Genomic DNA, 19,617 nt, shown 5'->3' on the forward strand with positions numbered 1-19,617 from the left:
GATGTGATTTTTGTTATATTAGGTCCCTAATTTGATTGGTTGGAAAACATATTCAAAAGACTAGAAAATATTACAGCTTAGTTAGAGCTTAGTCAAAGAGAAGACAAATCTTGACGCATGAGTCATGGCCTGTGTTGTACACTGAGAGATCAAGAGCTCACAATTCATCCTAGGGTGCCCAGATTGTTTTCTCAGGACCTTTGCAAACTCTTACATAGGCTTTCACAGTTAGAGCATCGATCTCTCTTTGGGAGTGATATCCCAGGAAACAAACACTTTATCCTCTTCTTTACTCCTCTTCAAATGTGCAGCAATCTGCCTCCCACAGAGCAAAGGTCCTCCCACAGATACTTAGTAGGGGTTGGGCATTAAAATCCTACTCAGTGGGGACACATCAGTAGACAAGGAAAATATGTTTCCCAGGAATCTGGAGAAGCAGGTGACGAGGAAAGCTGGGGAGCCGCTGGGATATGTGCCTGCTTTATAGTGTTGTGTGGAACTTACAGGTACAAGCACTGGCTGTTATAGCTTTCTCAGAATTTCCTAAATCTGTGTCCTCAGCAAGAGACTCAGCTGCTGATGTGACGCTAGTTTACAGAGATCTTCATCTCAAGATATTTCTTGAGGGCCTTTTTGAAATGTATTTATCATAAACATGAGGTGGACACATCTTTTCAAATCACATTTGAGCAAACTCCTTCATCCCAACAGTACAAGTTGTGTTCACATTACCGGCTCTCCTTTGTCGCCCTTATGTCCAAAGGATCTGAGAGTTCCTGGTAATCCTGCTTCCTCCTGAGGGGGAAAAATGAATGCCTGTGTCAAAATCATTCTGTTTCATTGCTCCAAAGCAAAAGCAATGAGAGAGAGAGAGAGAGAGAGAGAGAGAGAGAGAGAGAGAGAGAGAGAGAGTCCATTCCATGACTGCTATGAACATAAAAAAAATATTCCTAGAGGCCTAAGGGCCCAGTGTTACTGATCAAAGAACTATATGTGTTCAGATGAAGCTCATTAATTGGATATGCCACCCAGAGACAATCAATTAATAGGAATTAATAGGAAAGAAGCAGCTGGATGGAAATTTGCAGACACTGTGCAAATTGAGGCATTAGGCAGCAAAGAGAAATACTTGTACTGGTTTTTCGAGTGTCTATGTTGAAGATCAGGCACTTTCCATCTAGGACTGAATTCCTGAAGTGCAGCCCATTCCTAATGTGTTCTGTGTGCAACATTTCCCTGTTATGTATTTCTTCTCAACTTTCTATTAATTGTAACTTCCATACATTGAAAGGAAAATAAATATCCAAAATTGCAATATTTAATTTCCTTTCTCTGGTCCTTCTCTGTGACTGTATTGTATTTGAGATTTGATTAGGCATGAGGCACCTTCTCTGTACCACAGGATACAGTCAAGGAGCCTAGGCCACTGTGTGGAGTGACCTTTTAGTGGGCACATATGAAAGCTCACATACCTTGTTTGGAACACACTGGCATGTGTCTTTAAGTTCCTGCTTTCCTGGCAGATATGAAGACATTTTACCAGTGTTAGAGGTCACCCAGGATGAAGTAGTACTTCCAAAGTTGTCTTGCTCTGGACACTAAAATCCCCAAAGAGAATTTAGAGAATGACGTCAGTTCTTGCAGTTAGCTCCCATCAAGCTGAGATGTCTGGATGCCTGCCATCCTTCCTTCTTAGTAACCAAGATTGCCATCCATTTATAAAACTTTATTACATTTTTACTCTATCACTAAGCCTGCAATGTACTGAACCATGCTGACTACACACAAAGAGTATATGAAAACTGATTATTGAGAAATTTTAAAGCCACACTAGGTGGCCTTATGATAAGTATAGTGATATTATATATCAATAATAGTACATTCTTCCAATAAAATACTTCACACAAGCAAAATGTGAATAGTATATGGCAAACAAAAGTTTAAAAGCATATAAATTTGGTTGGTAAAAATATAGGCACTGCATCAAGCTGTTGGTAAGTGTAAGTAAAGCTGGAAATGAATTCATTTTATACTCTAAGATGGCTAATTACAATATAGTCTATTCTAGTCCAGTGTTCTTTAAAGATGTAAAAGTGGAGGATTCTGAACCTGGTGAGTTTAGAACATGCTGAACACGGCTATAAATAGGCAGAATCTTCCACCTCTAATTTCTTTCAGGAGACTGGAGAGACAGCAGTTAAAAGCCAGAGCTAATTTGTGGAGAACACAGGTCCTGTTCTCAGGCCCTACATCTGGAGACCTCCTCCAGCTGTTACTCTAACCTCTGATGATCTCTTCTGTATCTGCACTCATACACGTATATCAACACACAGAGCTATAATAAATATTTTTAAATATAGAGCAAGTATCACATGTTGATTCTAAAGGGAATTCCAATTTATCTTCTCTTTTTGACAACTCATACCACGCTGTTCCCCATGGCTAACTCTTTATTTGAAGCTTCAGTGAAGATGAAGCAACAGATGGAAAAACTCACTGGATGCAAATTATACATGAGTGGAAAACTGCATTCAAGTTATGCAAATAAAAAAGTCAACGGCTTGCTACTGTGGTGTGAGCCCACGGTAGGTATTATTTTCATCTTCATATCTGATGTTTATTCCCTTCCTGCATTTTCTCAAATAGAATTCATAAATGACTCTTGAATAATAGGTATCACTAATATTTGTAGTAACAATAAGACCCATAATAAACTTCACACCCAGACACACTGTGACCAGATTCTCATATTTGGAACGAGAGATTCCATGTTCATCACCTCTATATTTAATGATCATTTGGTATCTTAATAAATTTTCAACTTAATAACCTAAAATTATATTCAAATGAAACAAGATTGCTACACAGTTCGTTTCTCCTGAATGATTTATTATTTCCTATGCACTTTTTACTTTACACCCTCGGTCATGTGACATTTGATTGTTTCAGAGACTGAAAATCTGACTTTATTAGAAGTGGAACATGTCTGTAGATAGTCTTGAATAAATTTCAGCTTTGAAGTACTCAATAAAATATAAACATGTGTGGTTTAATATTAATATATAGTTTTAAATGCACAGATATAATGACATTTTCTGGATTTAGACATTTATATGTTTATGAATATACTTATTGTGGGTATCAATATGTGTATAGTTTATGTGTATGTGGTGTGCATATATGTGTGTAGGTGTGTGTACCTGTGTGCTCCCACAGAAATCAAGGGGGGGTTAGCTGTCCTCCTTTATCATGTTCTACCTTATTCTTTGCAGTAGGGTCTCTCCCTGAAACACGCAACTTGTAGTCTTAGAAGAGGGTAGCAGCCCGCAAGCCTCATGGGTGTTTTGTCATTACCCACCCACTATAGTATCAGGGCTAGGAGAAGAGCAAGAACTCAGCTCACCATGGCTATACAACAAGCACTCTTAACCACTGAGACATCTCTCTAGCTCCCTTTAAGACCGTTTTCAAAACTAGAAAGCGTATAAGACAGTTGGTTTCAAACGTTCATCAACTGTATTTAATGGCTTTTAGGATTATCTTATTTACGTATTCCTGATTGTAAGATGCACCGGAGTTGTAGTTACTTTAATTACAGAATGGATTGGTGATGTGATCACCACAAATGATCATCAACATAAAAAATACCGTGTTTGGTTATTTTTACATACTTGGAAGAAATTCTTAACTTATATTCAACTGTAAACCTGATTTTCAAATAATGCTTGTAAAGATTGTTATTTATCTTTTTATTAAATTTTAAGGTTAGCACCGTGAACTAAACTATTGTGTGAAGTCATGTCAGACTTAAGTTACTTCATTCAATTCTTCATCCATTTCTATTCTAACCTGTTTTCATAGTAATCTATTAACATAAGGCAATGAATAATGAAGAAGAATATAACACTTATAAGTATAAAAACTTTTAAGTGAAAGAAAACAGTTATTTTAAGAACCCCAATATAACACATTCATAATGATTTACAATAAACTTTCGAAATAAGAAAAATGAGTAAAGGTATAGGTTCAGGAAGCCTCAGTATTTCAGGTCTGTAGACTGGCATTCGAGCTATCTTTTTAGGTATTTAAAGAAAGATATTTGGCAGACTTTCACTTTACTTAGCATGAGATCCGTAAATTGGGTTTGAGATATGCTTTCTATAGCCAAGTTATATAAGCAAGGCATAATATTTGAAAGACTCTGAGTTATTTGGCTAGATTTCACTCTACCACACACACCACATGAAAGAAGTTACAAGGGTTTTTAAATTGAAAAAACTCATCACTGATTAAAAATTTCATATAGATTTCTTAGGAAGTGTAGAAATTTGGAGAAATTAAGATCCAAAGAAACAATTCATTGAATATTGGACTTTTGCTTTTCATATATTATTTTGAGGAGAGTTTTTTTTTAAATATTCCCTATTGAAAGCCTTTCATTTTGTAGCTGACAAATCAAGAAATGGAACACTCTTCCTGTGCAGTGGTTTGAAGGAGAAAAGATGCCCAGGACAGCACCTCCAATCAACTGGGGCCTCAGATGAGACAAGGCAACAGGTTCAGTGGGTGGCGGGAAGGTGTACATTAAGACTGGTTCTCACCGGGCAGTGGTGGTGCATGCCTTTAATCCCAGCACTTGGAAGGCAGAGGCAGGTGGATTTCTGAGTTCAAGGGCAGCCTGGTCTACAGAGTGAGTTCCAGGACAGCCAGGGCTATACAGAGAAACCCTGTCTCAAAAAACAAACAAACAAAAAGACTGGTTCTTCCTACATTGAGACCAACATGAGCACAAATCACCATCAAATTTCAGTGTGCAACCTTGTGGTTGAAGTGTTGAGCAGGTTCTAAGAATGGCTCCATATGGAGAATAAATTACTCACCGAGTTTCAACTGAGATGCTTCACAAAGTCCTACACATAGAGCCTACAGATGATGAATGCCAATTAAAATATACCTCACTTGCTTGTGTTTCACATGGCAAGGAAATTAACCTACCTTAGTAGGTGATAAGTTGCAACATGATTCTTCAGCGAGGAAGTTTGCATTGCAGTAGATTCTAAGTTGGTGAAGTTCGATCTATTAAAAGTAAGTAGTAACACATGTCATTGGTTTTGAGAATCAATTTTAGGCATTATTAACCGCAGCAATTTAAATAGAAATAAAAGGAAAGTTAATATGAATGATTGATACATATTTATAAAGTTTAATTTTAATTTAGGATTCATTGCTTTAAGGATTACTTGAGAAACATTCAGCTACAGAGGGAGATCATTAGACAGAGGAAATGAGTTAATGAAAAACAATGGCAAAGCTTGGCTAACTGTCTCGAGCAATAAGAATGAAATATTGAATTAACAAAAACCCCACAAATATTTAACTAGCGATATACTGCTGTGCTCTACAGTGTAATTCTGTATAAAATTACATTTAAAAGTCAAACTTTGCAGAGAGGTGGTCAAAGATATGAGTAGGTGAAGGAAAATGGTTTCTCTTTAGGTCCAAGGGTCCTATTTGAGGTATGAAGTAAACGCGCCATTCTCAATAAAGAGAAAAGAAGATAATTAGGTTTTGCTTGTACTTAATGAAGTCTGCAGAAAGCCTATGAACTTTATATTAGTACAATCCTGAGCAAGACTCAAACACTGAGCCCAGGAGAACCTGCCTGCAGTCCTAGCATGGATGAGGAGTGTAAACTTGACTAATCTGGGTTCTATGTGGTGTTCCAGAGCAGTCTGGACTTCCCAGAGCAATCCTGTCTCAATAACACAAAAAACAAAGGATTCACTTTTTTTTTTTTTTTTTTTTTTTTTACAAAAGTCTCTTCTATCTGCAGAAAATTCTCCTGTTTTCGGCATTTAGACAAGAGATGAATGGAAAGATAACCATAAGATCAGAACAATTGTCTAGGAAATGGTGAATGGTGCTTATTACTGATAAAATATCAATATCATAAGTGTTTGTATGATCTTCTTCAACTCCTAGACTACTTAAATATTAAATAACACTGTATTATTTACAGCAAACATTGACTGGAATCTTGAACTTAGCCTACTGTTGTGAATTGAGGGTTGCAATTAACAAAGAAGTGTATATTAGACTTGGTGTATAGCATGATCAGATTAATCTCTCTTCCCACTTTCTTCCCTCCTTTCTCCTGACCCTTTCTCTGCGGTTCTTTATTGACAATTTAATAGATCTTGGTTATGCATTACTCTGATGTTAATAGATATATGTATTTATATAGAAAAAGCAAATTATGGTGTTGTAAGAGTTCATCTGTGGTTATAGAAAACAGACATCTGGCTAGTTGTGAATCTCTAACTTGCCCCCACGTTACACACACCATGAAATCCAGGAGGTATTCTCTAATGTGCACTATACTGAGAGTGACAAAATAAATTTGGCTAATCAGACATTCTAGAAAACTTACGGAATTATTATCAGCCTCACATCTATGGGTAAGACAAAAATGTTCAAGATTCAGTGATATATAATTTATAGGAATTTTACAAGGTCATCGAGATGAATTTTCATTTGAAGAGCTTAAGTACAATACTTAGTCTAATAAAATATTAGAGAGAGGATACAAATTATGGATATAAAGAATGAAGATTACAATTAACTAATGCAACTTACAATTGAAGTTTATTCTACCCATTGCTATCAAAATAATGGGTAAGTAGGGGCTGACAAGATTGCTCAGTGGCAAGAGCATTTGCTCTGCAGTTTTGATATTCTGATTTGAATTCCCATCTCTTTTGTCAAAAATTTGACATGGCTGTGTCTTAATATAACCCAGCTGTTGGAGGTAGAGACAAGTGGTCCTGAGTACTCACTGCCAAGCAAGCCTATCTGAAAAACTGGGCTTCTGGCTCACTAAGTGATCTAGGTTCAAGAGCAGGAAATGACACAGAAAGAATCCCAGACACCCACTATTCTGCTCCTCCCTCACATGTACCTGCACCATATACTCTCACACACATGTACCACATATGAATACACCACACACAAACATACCACACTTACACACCAGGTATTGAAAGACTATCATGTGTCTGTCACACCATGCTCAGCACTGCCTAGGAGTTATTTTAATTAACTAAAGGTAGATTATAATTTTTAAAGGATTTCAATCTAATACTACTTATTTATATTTGTACTCATGATGAGTACAGTTCTCAACCCTCATCAAAGAAGCTACTTTCATGGTGGATAATGGCTCACAAGAAAATCATGACAGGATGAAATATAGAAAATAAGTGGCTGTGACCTATGATTAATGATAGATCAGTTGTAACACCCACCATTTATTGACTAGTCCTGCTCCTGGCTTGAAGGTTTTGAAAACAAAGAACAATAGGTTTTTTGTTGTTGTTTTTGTCTTTGTTTCCCCCATGTTCTAATTTTAGAGAACAGATTATGAATAAAAAACCACAGTCCCAACCGTATACTATTACAACAAGCAATTATTTTGTCACTGAAGATACTAACACATTAACAAATCCCAGCTGGGATTCTGACCCAAGCCAGCAATCTCTCCCTTGGCCCTCATGGACCCCCTAGGACAGGCTGCTCTGCTCTGTCTCTATGCCTGGTCATCCAGGACCCCAAATCCAGACAGTCTTCTGATCTGTTCATACAATGTCTCTTAGAGAAAAATGCTTTGAAATTATATTTCCTTGAATGTGTATCTGTATCCATACATCTTTTTCTCCCAATCTTTAGGAAGGACAACCTCTCCCAAGGCATATTGGCACAAGGATTTCCTTCTGAAATGCAATTTCATTGCCTGCACTTCATGTTTACAGTTTGGCATTTATTATTGGTAATCTCACGGTATTTAGGGACTTTCTTATCATTTAACCCATAAGAAAATGTTTTGCTATTAAATTTAACTAGATCTCACTCTTAAAAGATTACTGGTCTTATTTTGCAAGAAAATCAACAGTAAATTTATATCATGTTAGCTTCAAAATGTAAGTTTTTTTAAAGGACATTTTCATCTGAAAGAGGTTTTCTGGCCATGTCTTCTCATCCAAATGACCCACTGATAGATTGAATGACTTCATTTCTGTCAAAGGAATTCTAAAACGACATTATAACTTGTGGGAAATGCAGTTGAATTGCTATAGAGAGCTTGAATGAATTGGCTATTGTTATTGAATGAAACCATCAGATAGTCTGGAACCATTTAAAGTTCATCTTTTTTCTAGTCCTTTTATTCAAAACATAAAGGCTTGCTCAAGCTTATACTTTCTTTGTGTCATATTTCCAATTTCTCACTAAAAGTTACTCTTAATAATCTTAGTTTTTAAAGGCATGATCCAGTTTTTTTTTTTTTTAGTTGGCTGACTGCAAAATGTGGGTGAAAGCAGAATATAGTTATATGTGAGACATACAGTCGAAAATAAGTATTCTTCCTACACAACAATATAAACATTGATGAGAGAGGGGTCTTTTGTGTGTGCAATCATTAAAGGAAGAAATGGCTTCCTTCCCTCCTCTCCCTCCTCTTCCTCTCTCCTTCTCTCCCTCCTTCCCTCTCTCCCTTCTTCCCTCTCTCCCTCCTTCCCTCTCTCCCTTCTTCCCTCTCCCCCTCTCCCTCTCTCCCCTTCTCTCCCTCCCTCTCCCCCTCCCTTCCTGCCTTTCTCCTTTCTCCTCTTTCTCTCCCCCTTCCCCCCCCCCCACTGGGTCTTATGTAGCCCACTAACCCTAAACTCACAATGTGGCTGAGATTGGTCCTGACCTGAACTTCTGATGCTTTTGTCTGTACCTCTCTGATTCTTGGCTTGGAAGCACATATCTCCATGAACCACCACTCCACTCCTGGTTTATCTGGTGTTGGAGATCACACCCCTTGTGTCATGCAGACTATGTAAGCACTCTACATATGGAACAACATTCTCAGACCCAGGAGTCCCTATTGTAAGATAGTTTGCTTTATCTTAGGGATATTGAAAGCTCCCCGTTAGCGTTAGTGATACAACTTACATCCACAGGTTTGCCATCTGAAGCTTGTGCAGCAATGATTGTCCTTCCTTGAAAATCCACAGAATTCTTTTCTTCCGTGTGTCGACTTGCAATTAAATTGCAATCCATATAGAGAGAAAGGACTCGGGATTGCACGCCAATGCCAAGTTTATGCCATTGACGATCAAAGAGAGGACGGAGTTCTCGATTCTTAAAAACATAGTTCAACAGATCTCCCTCAGCACCTCGGAACATAAATTCAACCACCTTCTTCGTACCATCGATCACTACAGATATCTGAAAAAATAGGACAGATAAGGAGAACATCTTTGTATGGCTTGAAAATTGAAGTTCAAAATTAGTAAAGTGCACAAATAAATGCTCCATATGTACAGTAGCTAACCATGGGATGGTTCCTGTGCCTGCTGCATTGGTGTATACCAAAAAACCTAGTGCCTTGATTCAAGTATGCTGGCAAGAAGCATTTCTAGTGGTCTGCTCATTTACAAAAAGAACATATAAGGGAGTGTATGTGTGAATAAATGTGTTATTCTTTTACATATGTATTATGTATTCATAAAGTAAGCATATATTTTTATGAAGTATGAAAGTCATGGTTTTAAATTATACTACTGGGTAATATTATCACATACCTAAACATGATTATATCATTCTATATGTATATATAGATATCATGGTTCCTAATTTCAGAAGAAAAACAATATGTGCATTTCGTTTTGAATGAGAACTGACCTGGACCTTTTAAACCTCTAATAACTTTCATGACAAAGAGAAGATATTTCATAGATGACATGTATTTTTCAGTTCAAATGATCACCCCATCATAAGCTGGTGATGTATATTAATAGTGAGGAGATAGACCAAAGGTGAAGGTGCTCAGTGGTTATGTATAGAAGAGAACATGAATGTGTTTTGAGGTCTGTGGAGTGCTTGCACCACTGCTTCATCTCCACTGTCATTTCCGCAAGGGCTCCTGGATTCTCCATGCTGTATATATTGGTGACCTCTCTTTTCTATGCTCAAGCAGCTCCCATCATGCATTCCTCAGTAGCATAACTGCACTGTCTATATTCTCATAAACGTTCTCCCACTAAACTTTCTGCTCCATAAGAATAGGAATTCTGATATTTAAATCTCTATTTTCTTTTGGCATGTGTTTGTGTGTGTGGTTTGCTTGGGTATGTGTGTTCCTATACGTGGAGTACACGTATGAGTGTATATGGGTGTGTGTGTGTGTATGTTTGTGTGTGTGTGTGTGTGTGTGCAGGTATAATGCACATTTGTGCACAAGAATACGGAAGCCAATTACCATTGGTTGTCTTCCCCAAGTAGGATAGCCTTGATGATATACATGATGTGATATACATGATGTGTGAATAGAAGACTTGCTTTCCCTTTTATCTTAATGATTTACTTACTTTTATTTTATGTGCACAAATGTTTGCCTGTGTGTATGTATGTATGTACATATATGTGTGCACTCCAGGTCTTGCCTTTGAACCAAGAGCTCATTGATTTGACTAGTCTTGGTAACTAACTTGCTCTAGCGATCCCATCTCCCACTTCGTGAGTGCTAGACTAACAGGTGGGTCCCACCTCCTTTTGGCACTTATGTTTGTGCTGAGAATCTGAACTCCAATCCACATTTTTTATTGTTGTTGTTGTTGTTGTTTTTCAAGACAGGGTTTCTCTGTGTAGCCCTGGCTGTCCTGGAACTCACTTTGTAGACCAGGCTGGCCTTGAACTCAGAAATCTGCCTGTCTCTGCCTCCCAAGTGCTGGGATTAAAGGCATGAGCCACCACTGCCCAGACTCCCAATCCACATTTTTGCATGACAAATGCTTCCCACACTGAGCCATTGGCACAGCCCTAAATTCCTCTTTCTCATCACTTTTGAGCATGAAGCATGTGGTCCATATTTGTTTTTATTGATGAATCCAATATTGAAATATCAGCTTTTAATTGACAAAGGAATTTTAAGTAAAGAAATTAATCCCTTTAAGAATAATATATATGAGAGGACAGGAGTTTAATTAATGAGCTGAAGCCAGTCAATAAATTATCTGTAAAAGGAAAACAGCTCCACTGTCTTCAAATAAAATATCAATCTCTACGTTTAAAAAGGGGGTGAAGTTTAGAGTGTGGCTCAGTGATAAAAGCAATGGTTGTTCTTGCAGAGAACCAGGCTTCAATTCTCAGCACCCAGTTGGTGGCAAAAAAAAAAAAAAAAATGTACCTGCAGTTCCTGGGAATCCAGTACTGTTTTGACCTCTCTGGTTATCAGACAAGCACATAATGTATATGTACACATACATACAGGCAAACACTTATGTACATAAAATAAAAGTAAATAAACCTTTGAGACAAAACAAAACAGCAACCTCTCATTCACCAGATTCTCACATCATGTGTATCATCAAGGCTCTCCTACTTAACAATATTTACAGTTTTCTATTGACAATTCCCCTAAATAGCACAATATTTGGGTACTACACCTTTCTCCAGATTTGGGTACACAGAACAGGGAACCATCTGACCCAATCAAATCTATTGCTAGCTTACCTGGGCCATATTCTGCTGGTTTAAAATCTTCCATAAAAACCACCGTTCCTTTTTGGTGCTTCTTCGTACCCGAAACATGACAGCGATAGCATATTCCTCTGGAAGGCCTTTGGGAAATATCTTACTATGGGAAGAAAACAAACAAGGGTTGTAGGAAGACTGAAGGTGGCCAGAGAAGACATTCAAGTATCAGGCTCTGTGAGATGTAATATCTCAGTCATAGCTACTCCCAACAGATTTATAATTTATTATTCATTTTTGTTGTTAGAAATATGGAAGCAACTGTACCTGCATTTTCTGTGTAATTTTAATTCTCGTTCTCCCCCTTTTATAATCATCTGATATGGTGTTCTTAAAGCTTTGGATATATAAACAAGTGGGAAGGCTACAGTACATGGTAGAGTCTCAGAATTCACTGATTTGGGGTGAACAACAGTGATTAAGGAAGAATAAAAGTGGGCTTCCTTCATGGTTTTGGTAGAAAAAAGTAGGAAGAACTTTTTTTAAAAGATTATAAATCAAGGAATATTTTCTGAAGAAAATTTACCATATTTAAGTCTTTCAAATGAATTCCTAATATTGATTTCCAGTAAGCTATGATAACAATAAATTAAATATGATTTAGCTGGATTGTCACTCCACTAGAAAAATTAGTCTTTGTAGATAGTAGAAGCCAAAGATTGGCCCCAATTTCCTTCTATGTTAATCTCAATGTCAAGATGCTGGTCTTGGTAAAAACACAAGGAAACAAACAAACAAACAAACAAATCACAATAAGTGTGGCCACATATCCTGAATTTGGGTTTCTTAAGATAATGGATAAAGTGTTTATTTCTTTTCATTGGATGTGAGAATTCTGCATTGTTGAATGAAACTGCAATCTTAAAGCTGTTTTTCATTTATTTTTTTTTCTCAATTAAGAAAGTATATTACTTAAGGACAAAAAAACCTTGTAGTTGTATTATAAAAGTAAAGCACCATGCACTTAATGATAGTAGCATTGAATATTATACTCAGCTCTACTAAAAGTGATAACAAAAGAGCATTTTTCCATCAATTCCATCCAAGTAAGTACTAATAATGAGATATTGTATCTAATGAAATTTTACTAAATTGCTGGGTATAATTACTGTATTGTTTTAAGTACTGTTGCTTAGTTAAACATAACAACAAAAATGGTAGCCAGAGATGCCTAGCTTTTCTCTTTGGGACTATTTAAGACTTAAAGGTGGCTACTTGTGGGGTTGAAGCAACAACATCAAGCACACTTCCAAATGGAAACTTGGAGGTAATTATGGAAAACCTACTGTTGAAGGAAATCCCAGGCCCCATGTTATTACCTTATCACATGCAATGATAGCTTGATATTCTTTTATGCTTCCAATGTCCTACTTCTCTTTCCAACTCTCTACCTTGAAGCTCTTAGGATCTAAATGTTATCCCAAGGTAACATTTGGGGTTTTGACAATGCTATTATATTGGACATCATTCTTTCTTACTGTGTACTTCTTCAGACAATATCAACCATGCTAGGTCAGATCACATGACCACAGACTTACATCTTTCAACGAGGACTGTCTATTAGCATATATATATATATATATATATATATATATATATATATATATATATATTCTAAGTACATGCATCTTAGAATATCCCTACTTTGTCCGGGTTAGTTTTCTCTAATAATTTCCCCTCTGATCCATACAGGAAGCTATGAAGCTATTAAATTTCTGGTACATGTGCTAGCCATTCCCATTGAAGAATGACTGTGATGAGAAACACTGTCTTTGTTGGCATGGTGAGCCAATGGGATGCTTTACTGCTCAGCTTGATTATCTGTGGCCTCTCCAAGGACTTTTCAAATGTTAACATATAGTTACTATTTCTCTAGATATATTCTATTTTTCCCAAAGAGAATACTTTTGTTTTACACATGGTAAATGATATTCACCTGACTCTAAGCATTCTGCAAGTGTGGAAATGACTTGGAGAGGGGGGCATAAGGTGGGAGTCTCACATTCACTATAGAATTGTGCTTTTGCCTCAATTTTTGGTGTCCTGGATCATTCTTATGTTTACTCTCTTGTTAAGCTTAGTCTGTAATGCTTATGGTTCCAATTCTTTAGCTTCTAAGACCCCCACCTCCTGTGTAGTTGGATAAAGTGGGTAGTAAGTTGGTCACTTGTGGGTTTATACTCTCATGCTCATCTGACACATATGTACACACACACACACACACACAGAGTGTTTGCACACCCACACACAGACCCATATGTGCACAACTACACATTCTTCCCTCATTGGATTCTGCATACTCAGATTCCCCTTAATCCTGCATGGTTCAGGAATCTGTTGAGGTCGATCCACTTCTCCCTACTGTTCCCCACCTACAACACTGAAGGTCCAGCTCTTTGCTGTTGCTCAGTCAGGCACACGTCCCAATTGCTTTTTCTCTTCTAGAACATATTGTGGCTTTCCATTCAAGAGCAAATCTCCTTTCAAATCTTTAATGTGTCCTCTTCAAATGGTCTTGTAATCTTGCTTTGCAAATATATGCCTTCTCTTTATAAATCAGACTCCCTTTGACCTGGTAGCCTCTCATTAACCCAGCAAATTATTTAAACGAACACTCCAAATACTACATCTTTGCCATCCCTTCAATCCTTACCATTCACTCCTGAATTCTAACATTATTCCAATCAGGTAGCCCACTGCCCTCTGTGTACCCACCTCCTCACTCTTTGTGAAGGTCTTAAGACTACTGGTATCTTTTGTTGTTGCTGCTGTTCATATAAACCAAAATATATAGCACTACATGTACAGGATGGTTGGAATGTAAACTCTGGGTGCTTATTCCAAACCCCCTCACCTATTTGTCCTTAGTAACTACAGTAGTGACCACAAAGGGTAGATAATAAATGTGAGCAAATCAATAAATGAACTGAGCTTGTCAGCTTTGCAGATAAAAACATGGCCCTGATCTTGCCTACCCCCATTTTGATATAGCTGTGCATATAAAAATGTATTCACTTCCTCACATGCCTCTTGCTCTTCTATATGAAAAACAGAGTTGTGAATTAATAATAATAAGTGGCATGGGTCCTTGTGTAGAGAACACATATGAGGACTACAGGCAACAGAGCCCAGTCCATCTACAGGGACAGCTGTTGTTTAGTGCAGCCAGCTGGTACCATATGAGATCATAGACTCAGTGTTGCCAGATCATTCACATTTTCCAGAGAAGCCAAAAGGCTACAGTTTTACCTAAAAGGTTTCAAATTTTAAATTTTGACAATTAATCACACTTTTCAAAAATACTGTCCAGACTAATGAGAAACAAGCAGAACAAAGCCAGTGCAGTGACCAGGAATTAGTAAACTTGGAATTATACCAACATTGGCTGAATTCTTAGCTGGTAAAGAATACTGTAAAACTTTAAAAGATGACAAAAAGAAGCCCCCCCCCCCCTTCCAAATTACGGGACTGTTAAGAATGCTACGATCAGAAAAACATGTTTAGAATAAAAAACCTAATGCTGGAAGTAAAGTGAATTAAAAATTCCTATTAATAGCGAAAGCAAGATGGTAGTTGTTGGAGATTATCCCATGATCTGTCAAAGAACATAGCCATGAGGGTACAGTGAGAGATGTCTTACAATACCTTGTCTCAATGTCACAGACTCTAGATCACTGCCAACTGCATCTCTAGGCTTGTTTACATTGATTCCATTGAAGCATATTTTGCTACTTTCTAATCTGAGCCAATTATGGTTGGAAACATACTTAATGTGTATATGAAAGACTTGAATTTTTAAAGCATATTTTATGGCCTGCTCAGGACAATGTTCCATGCATATTTGAGAAGCACTCGTGTTCTGCTACTTCAGAAAGAAATGTCCTCCAGAAACTATTAGACCATGTTACCCAGAGGCAACGTGTTTTCCTTGAGACTTTTCTACCTAATGGTCTTTTTTTTTCCTTTTCTTTTCTTTTTATTGGATATTTTCTTCATTTACATTTAAAATGTTATCCCCTTTCCTGGTTTCCCCTCCTTAAAACACCCTCCCACATCCCTTCCCCCTCCTCCCCCTCCCCCTGCTCATCAACCCACCCACTCCTGCCCTAATGGTCTTTTAATCTTTACATTTGATTTTGAAGTTTTCCATAATTTTTATTAAATTATTTATTTCTGTCTTCAACCTTGTCAGTGTTTGTGGGTTTTAGGGTTGTGTTGTTGGGTGCATATTTATTGATCATTGCTATCTCCTTTTGATAGACTAAGATTATAAGATGATAAATTACATTTGCATAGCTATTAAAGCATTTCAATGTAGATTGAATGGCATACTTCTTTTGCTTTTAATGAATTCTTTTTACTAAAATTTGAAATAGTAAGTATGCCTATTTTAGGTACTATATAGATATATGATGCTTTTTATCCATTTGAGTAAAATAGATTAAAAGCATCATATATAAAAGATTTATATAAAATCATATAAAATGAGATTGAATTTATACTTATCATTGGCTGTTTGTTCCCCACTCATTTTGTAGGTTGTTACCCTTCCATTACTATTTGTGTTAATTGCTTGTCCCATGGTGCCGCTTTCCTCCTTTTTAAAATGTTTGTGTTGCTCTCTTACTGACTCCTCCAAGTATTATACCTAACATTATAGATTCACAGCACTTCAGTTTAGATTAATGATAATTTACCTTCAAATATATATATATTACATATAAACTTTGCTCCTATATAATCATTTCTCCTTTCTTACAAGGTGTTAAGTTTTCATACAGAATGCATCTTTATACTTGATACACCTATTGACACTGATTTATCATTATCGATATATATGTACATATGGGTATTTATATCTATGTATTTTAAACATAAGGAAATAAAAGATATAAAAATAAAGAAGGGCAGGACAGATAGCTCAGTAAGTGATGTGGTTGGCACTCATGCTAGAGGACATGAATTCAATCTGAACACTCACATTAAAGGCAGGCATGATGTCTTGGATTTGTTATCCCAGTACTTGGGAAGCAGAAACAGATGGTGCCTGGGGCTCAGTTATAACCACTCAGACCTGCTCAAGGGGTATGTTCAGAGGGTATTGGGTAAATACATGGAATTTATTATAGTCACCACAATTTATATTCGACATGGAATTTACTATATTTACCACAAGGTCTATCAGCATTTTGACAGGCCACCTGATGACTTTGCGTTAAAGAAATAAGTGATCAAGAAACAAGACAGGTAAAGGTAAGCTTAATTTTAGCGTAAAACTTTAATACTTCATACATAAAAATTCAACCTAATTCTTGTTTTTTTTTTTGTTTTTGTTTTTTGTTTTTTTTGTTTTGTTTTGGTTTTGGTTTTTGAGACAGGGTTTCTCTGTGTAGCCCTGGCTTTCCTGGAACTCACTCTGTAGACCAGGCTGGCCTCGAACTCAGAAATCCGCCTGCCTCTGCCTCCCGAGTGCTGGGATTAAAGGCGTGTGCCACCACCGCCCAGCCCTAATTCTTTTACTAACTTATAATCTAATTTTAAAGTTTAAAATGTTTTTATATCTTAAAGTTTCTGTTGTGTCAAAATAACGAATTAGCATGATTAATATGTAATAATTACACTCTTGAATCACACAGTGAAGCAATGTCTCTGGTGTGCATTCTTAGTGTTTGAAGATCTTTATAATTATCATATTTCCCTCTTAGAAATTTATAATCATCTTTCAAAAGCTGATTTCAAGCCAAAACAAATATTTGTTCTTCTTGTTTTGTTTTGTTCACCTTCACAGAAAGTAAGCTTTAAAGAAAAATTTGTATAATTAAAAGTAAGGCGTTAAAAACTATATTTGCCTCTACCGACTTGGCTTCTTGCTTATAAGACACACAAGCAAGCACGTGATGCGGTACAGAATAATTTCTCTGGGCCTTGCCAAGGTTTCTATTATAAAAGAGGCCATATTAGATTACTTGTGTGCTACCAGAGAGATATAATGACAGCTTGCTATGTCCAAGATATCCAGCCCGAATGTTTTTGAATGGAGTGTAATTTCCTATAAGAAATCCTATCCGTTGCTTATTCAGTGATATTCCCATTAAGAAAATTATTGTTAAGCTCTATGAATATATATAGACTATGCTATAAATTATCTATGGCATATTTTATGCCTTCACCCCTATTTTATATTCATTGCGTCTAGTTCAATATTCTCAATATGAATTTTACTCCCATGCATTAACATTCACCTACACTTGAGGGTTCAATGGAATTTTGAATTTAATCCACCGTGTATTTCCTATAAGAATGTTCTTCACATTCATTTGCGTTACCTAAATATTTATGGACAGGTGTGAGCACATGCATGCCAATTTAACGATAGATATAAAATCAGCAATTTAGATGACTATCGGTCATAGAGAGTGAGCTTAAAGTTATTCTGAATGACCCAGAGGTGTGGAAGAAAATGGCTACCATGATGTTCCCTTTGCGTTGGCTGCTGAGGTAGAATCCAGAGCATCTCTGAAGTCTCATGATTCACACATCTTAAATGACTTTGAACTTGTTGTTTACTTCAGTGTTGCAAAAATCTCTTAGTTTCCATCTCTTCTCTGATGATCTCCACACAGCAGCCTCAATTCAACCAAACAGAAGAAAGAAATGGATTGAAGCTGTAGGGGAGGAATTAGAGGATCCGGTACCCACCTCCTTGAAGTTGCCAGAGAGGACAGAAAATGGCATCCAATATTAGAACTTGTATCAGCAGGGGGTTGACACCAGCAAAAGATACGTTTTCTAGAAATCTGAATATTACAGTGATTCCCTCAGGGTGTCAAAATTGAGAAAAAATTATTTTTATCTTTGCATTTTCTGTATTTAGTCAGTTTTTCAAAGACCATAAATCCTATTAATGGTTATTTAAAAACCACAGCTTGGCTGAGTGTTGTGGATCTGTGAGTTTGAGGCCAGCCTGGTCTATAGAGTGAGTTCCAGGAAAGCCAGGGGTACACAGAGAAACCCTGTCTTGAAAAAAAAGAAAAGAAAAGAAGAGAAGAGAAGAGAAGAGAAGAGAAGAGAAGAGAAGAGAAGAGAAGAGAAGAGAAAAGAAAAGAAAAGAAAAGAAAAGAAAAGAAAAGAAAAGAAAAGAAAAGAAAAGAAAAGAAAACCCACAACCCTTTCAATTTGGAAAAAAAACAAAAACAAAAACCTAAGCGTTAAAAATGACCTGTAAGTTAACTTGTGTCTCTCAGAGGCCCAACCGATAGAAAGATGATATAGGTTATGCTTTCACCCCTTCCTAATATACAAAATGCCATGTGTACTGATATGTAAGTTGAGAGGCAAGTTATTTGAATGCTGATAAGTAAACTAATAAATACATTTTTCTATTATGGTGGACAAAAATTAAGTTTTTAATTCATACTTTGCATACAAATTTAAAACAGTGAAGCATCAGAAAAGATGGAAAGAAATCAATAAAAATGTACCTGAGTGAATATTTTCGCCATATATTTAAAATTAAGCAACAATAACAGAACACTAAGACATGAAACTGCCTTTAAAAAATAGTATTTTATGGACCCATGAAAGAATTCATTGTTCAGAACATTAGACTAGACTAGACTTATCCAAATTTTACATTAAGTAGGCTCTCCAGTGAATTTTTTGCCTTCCTGATTAATGAGATTTCTTGCTAAGTAAAATTGATTTGAAGCCATTAGGAAATACAAATAAGATAATAGTTTAAATAGTTTGTGTATTATAGGAAAGCTCTTGGCAAGACACAGAGGATGGTTTTGATCACTGTGTACCTTTAATTACTGTGAAGTAGAGTTGTACATTCAAAGTCATTTAAAGGTGTAATACAAGGTCAAAAAGTGTTGGTAGATGCCAGCATCTTTCTTATTATACATTGCTTTCACAGAAAGCCCAAGCACCTAATATCCACTGCTAGGCTTCTCTTCCTCCCTGGATAATGCTTGTGTTTATAAAACCCAAGCTCTATTGACACTAGACCTTACTCAACTTCAATCCTTGAAAACCAGTCAC

At 36.6% G+C, this 19,617-nt stretch overlaps 1 protein-coding gene across 4 annotated transcripts in view; it reads right to left on the reverse strand.

Annotated features, from left to right (window-relative positions):
- Col19a1 (collagen type XIX alpha 1 chain) overlaps positions 1-19,617 on the reverse strand; it is a 313,337-nt gene that overhangs the window by 251,376 nt on the left and 42,344 nt on the right. For all 4 annotated transcript variants that reach the window (XM_029483553.1, XM_021163060.2, XM_029483550.1 and 1 more), the window contains exons 5-9: positions 11,554-11,677; positions 8,992-9,267; positions 4,996-5,076; positions 1,473-1,598; positions 733-795 (exon numbers count right to left, since the gene is read on the reverse strand). In XM_029483553.1, coding sequence (XP_029339413.1) covers positions 733-795; positions 1,473-1,598; positions 4,996-5,076; positions 8,992-9,267; positions 11,554-11,677 — 670 coding nt within the window. The remainder of the gene's footprint in view (positions 1-732; positions 796-1,472; positions 1,599-4,995; positions 5,077-8,991; positions 9,268-11,553; positions 11,678-19,617) is intronic.

The sequence above is a fragment of the Mus caroli genome, chromosome 1 (assembly GCF_900094665.2).
Source record: "Mus caroli chromosome 1, CAROLI_EIJ_v1.1, whole genome shotgun sequence".
In the NCBI taxonomy this organism is placed as follows: domain Eukaryota; kingdom Metazoa; phylum Chordata; class Mammalia; order Rodentia; family Muridae; genus Mus; species Mus caroli.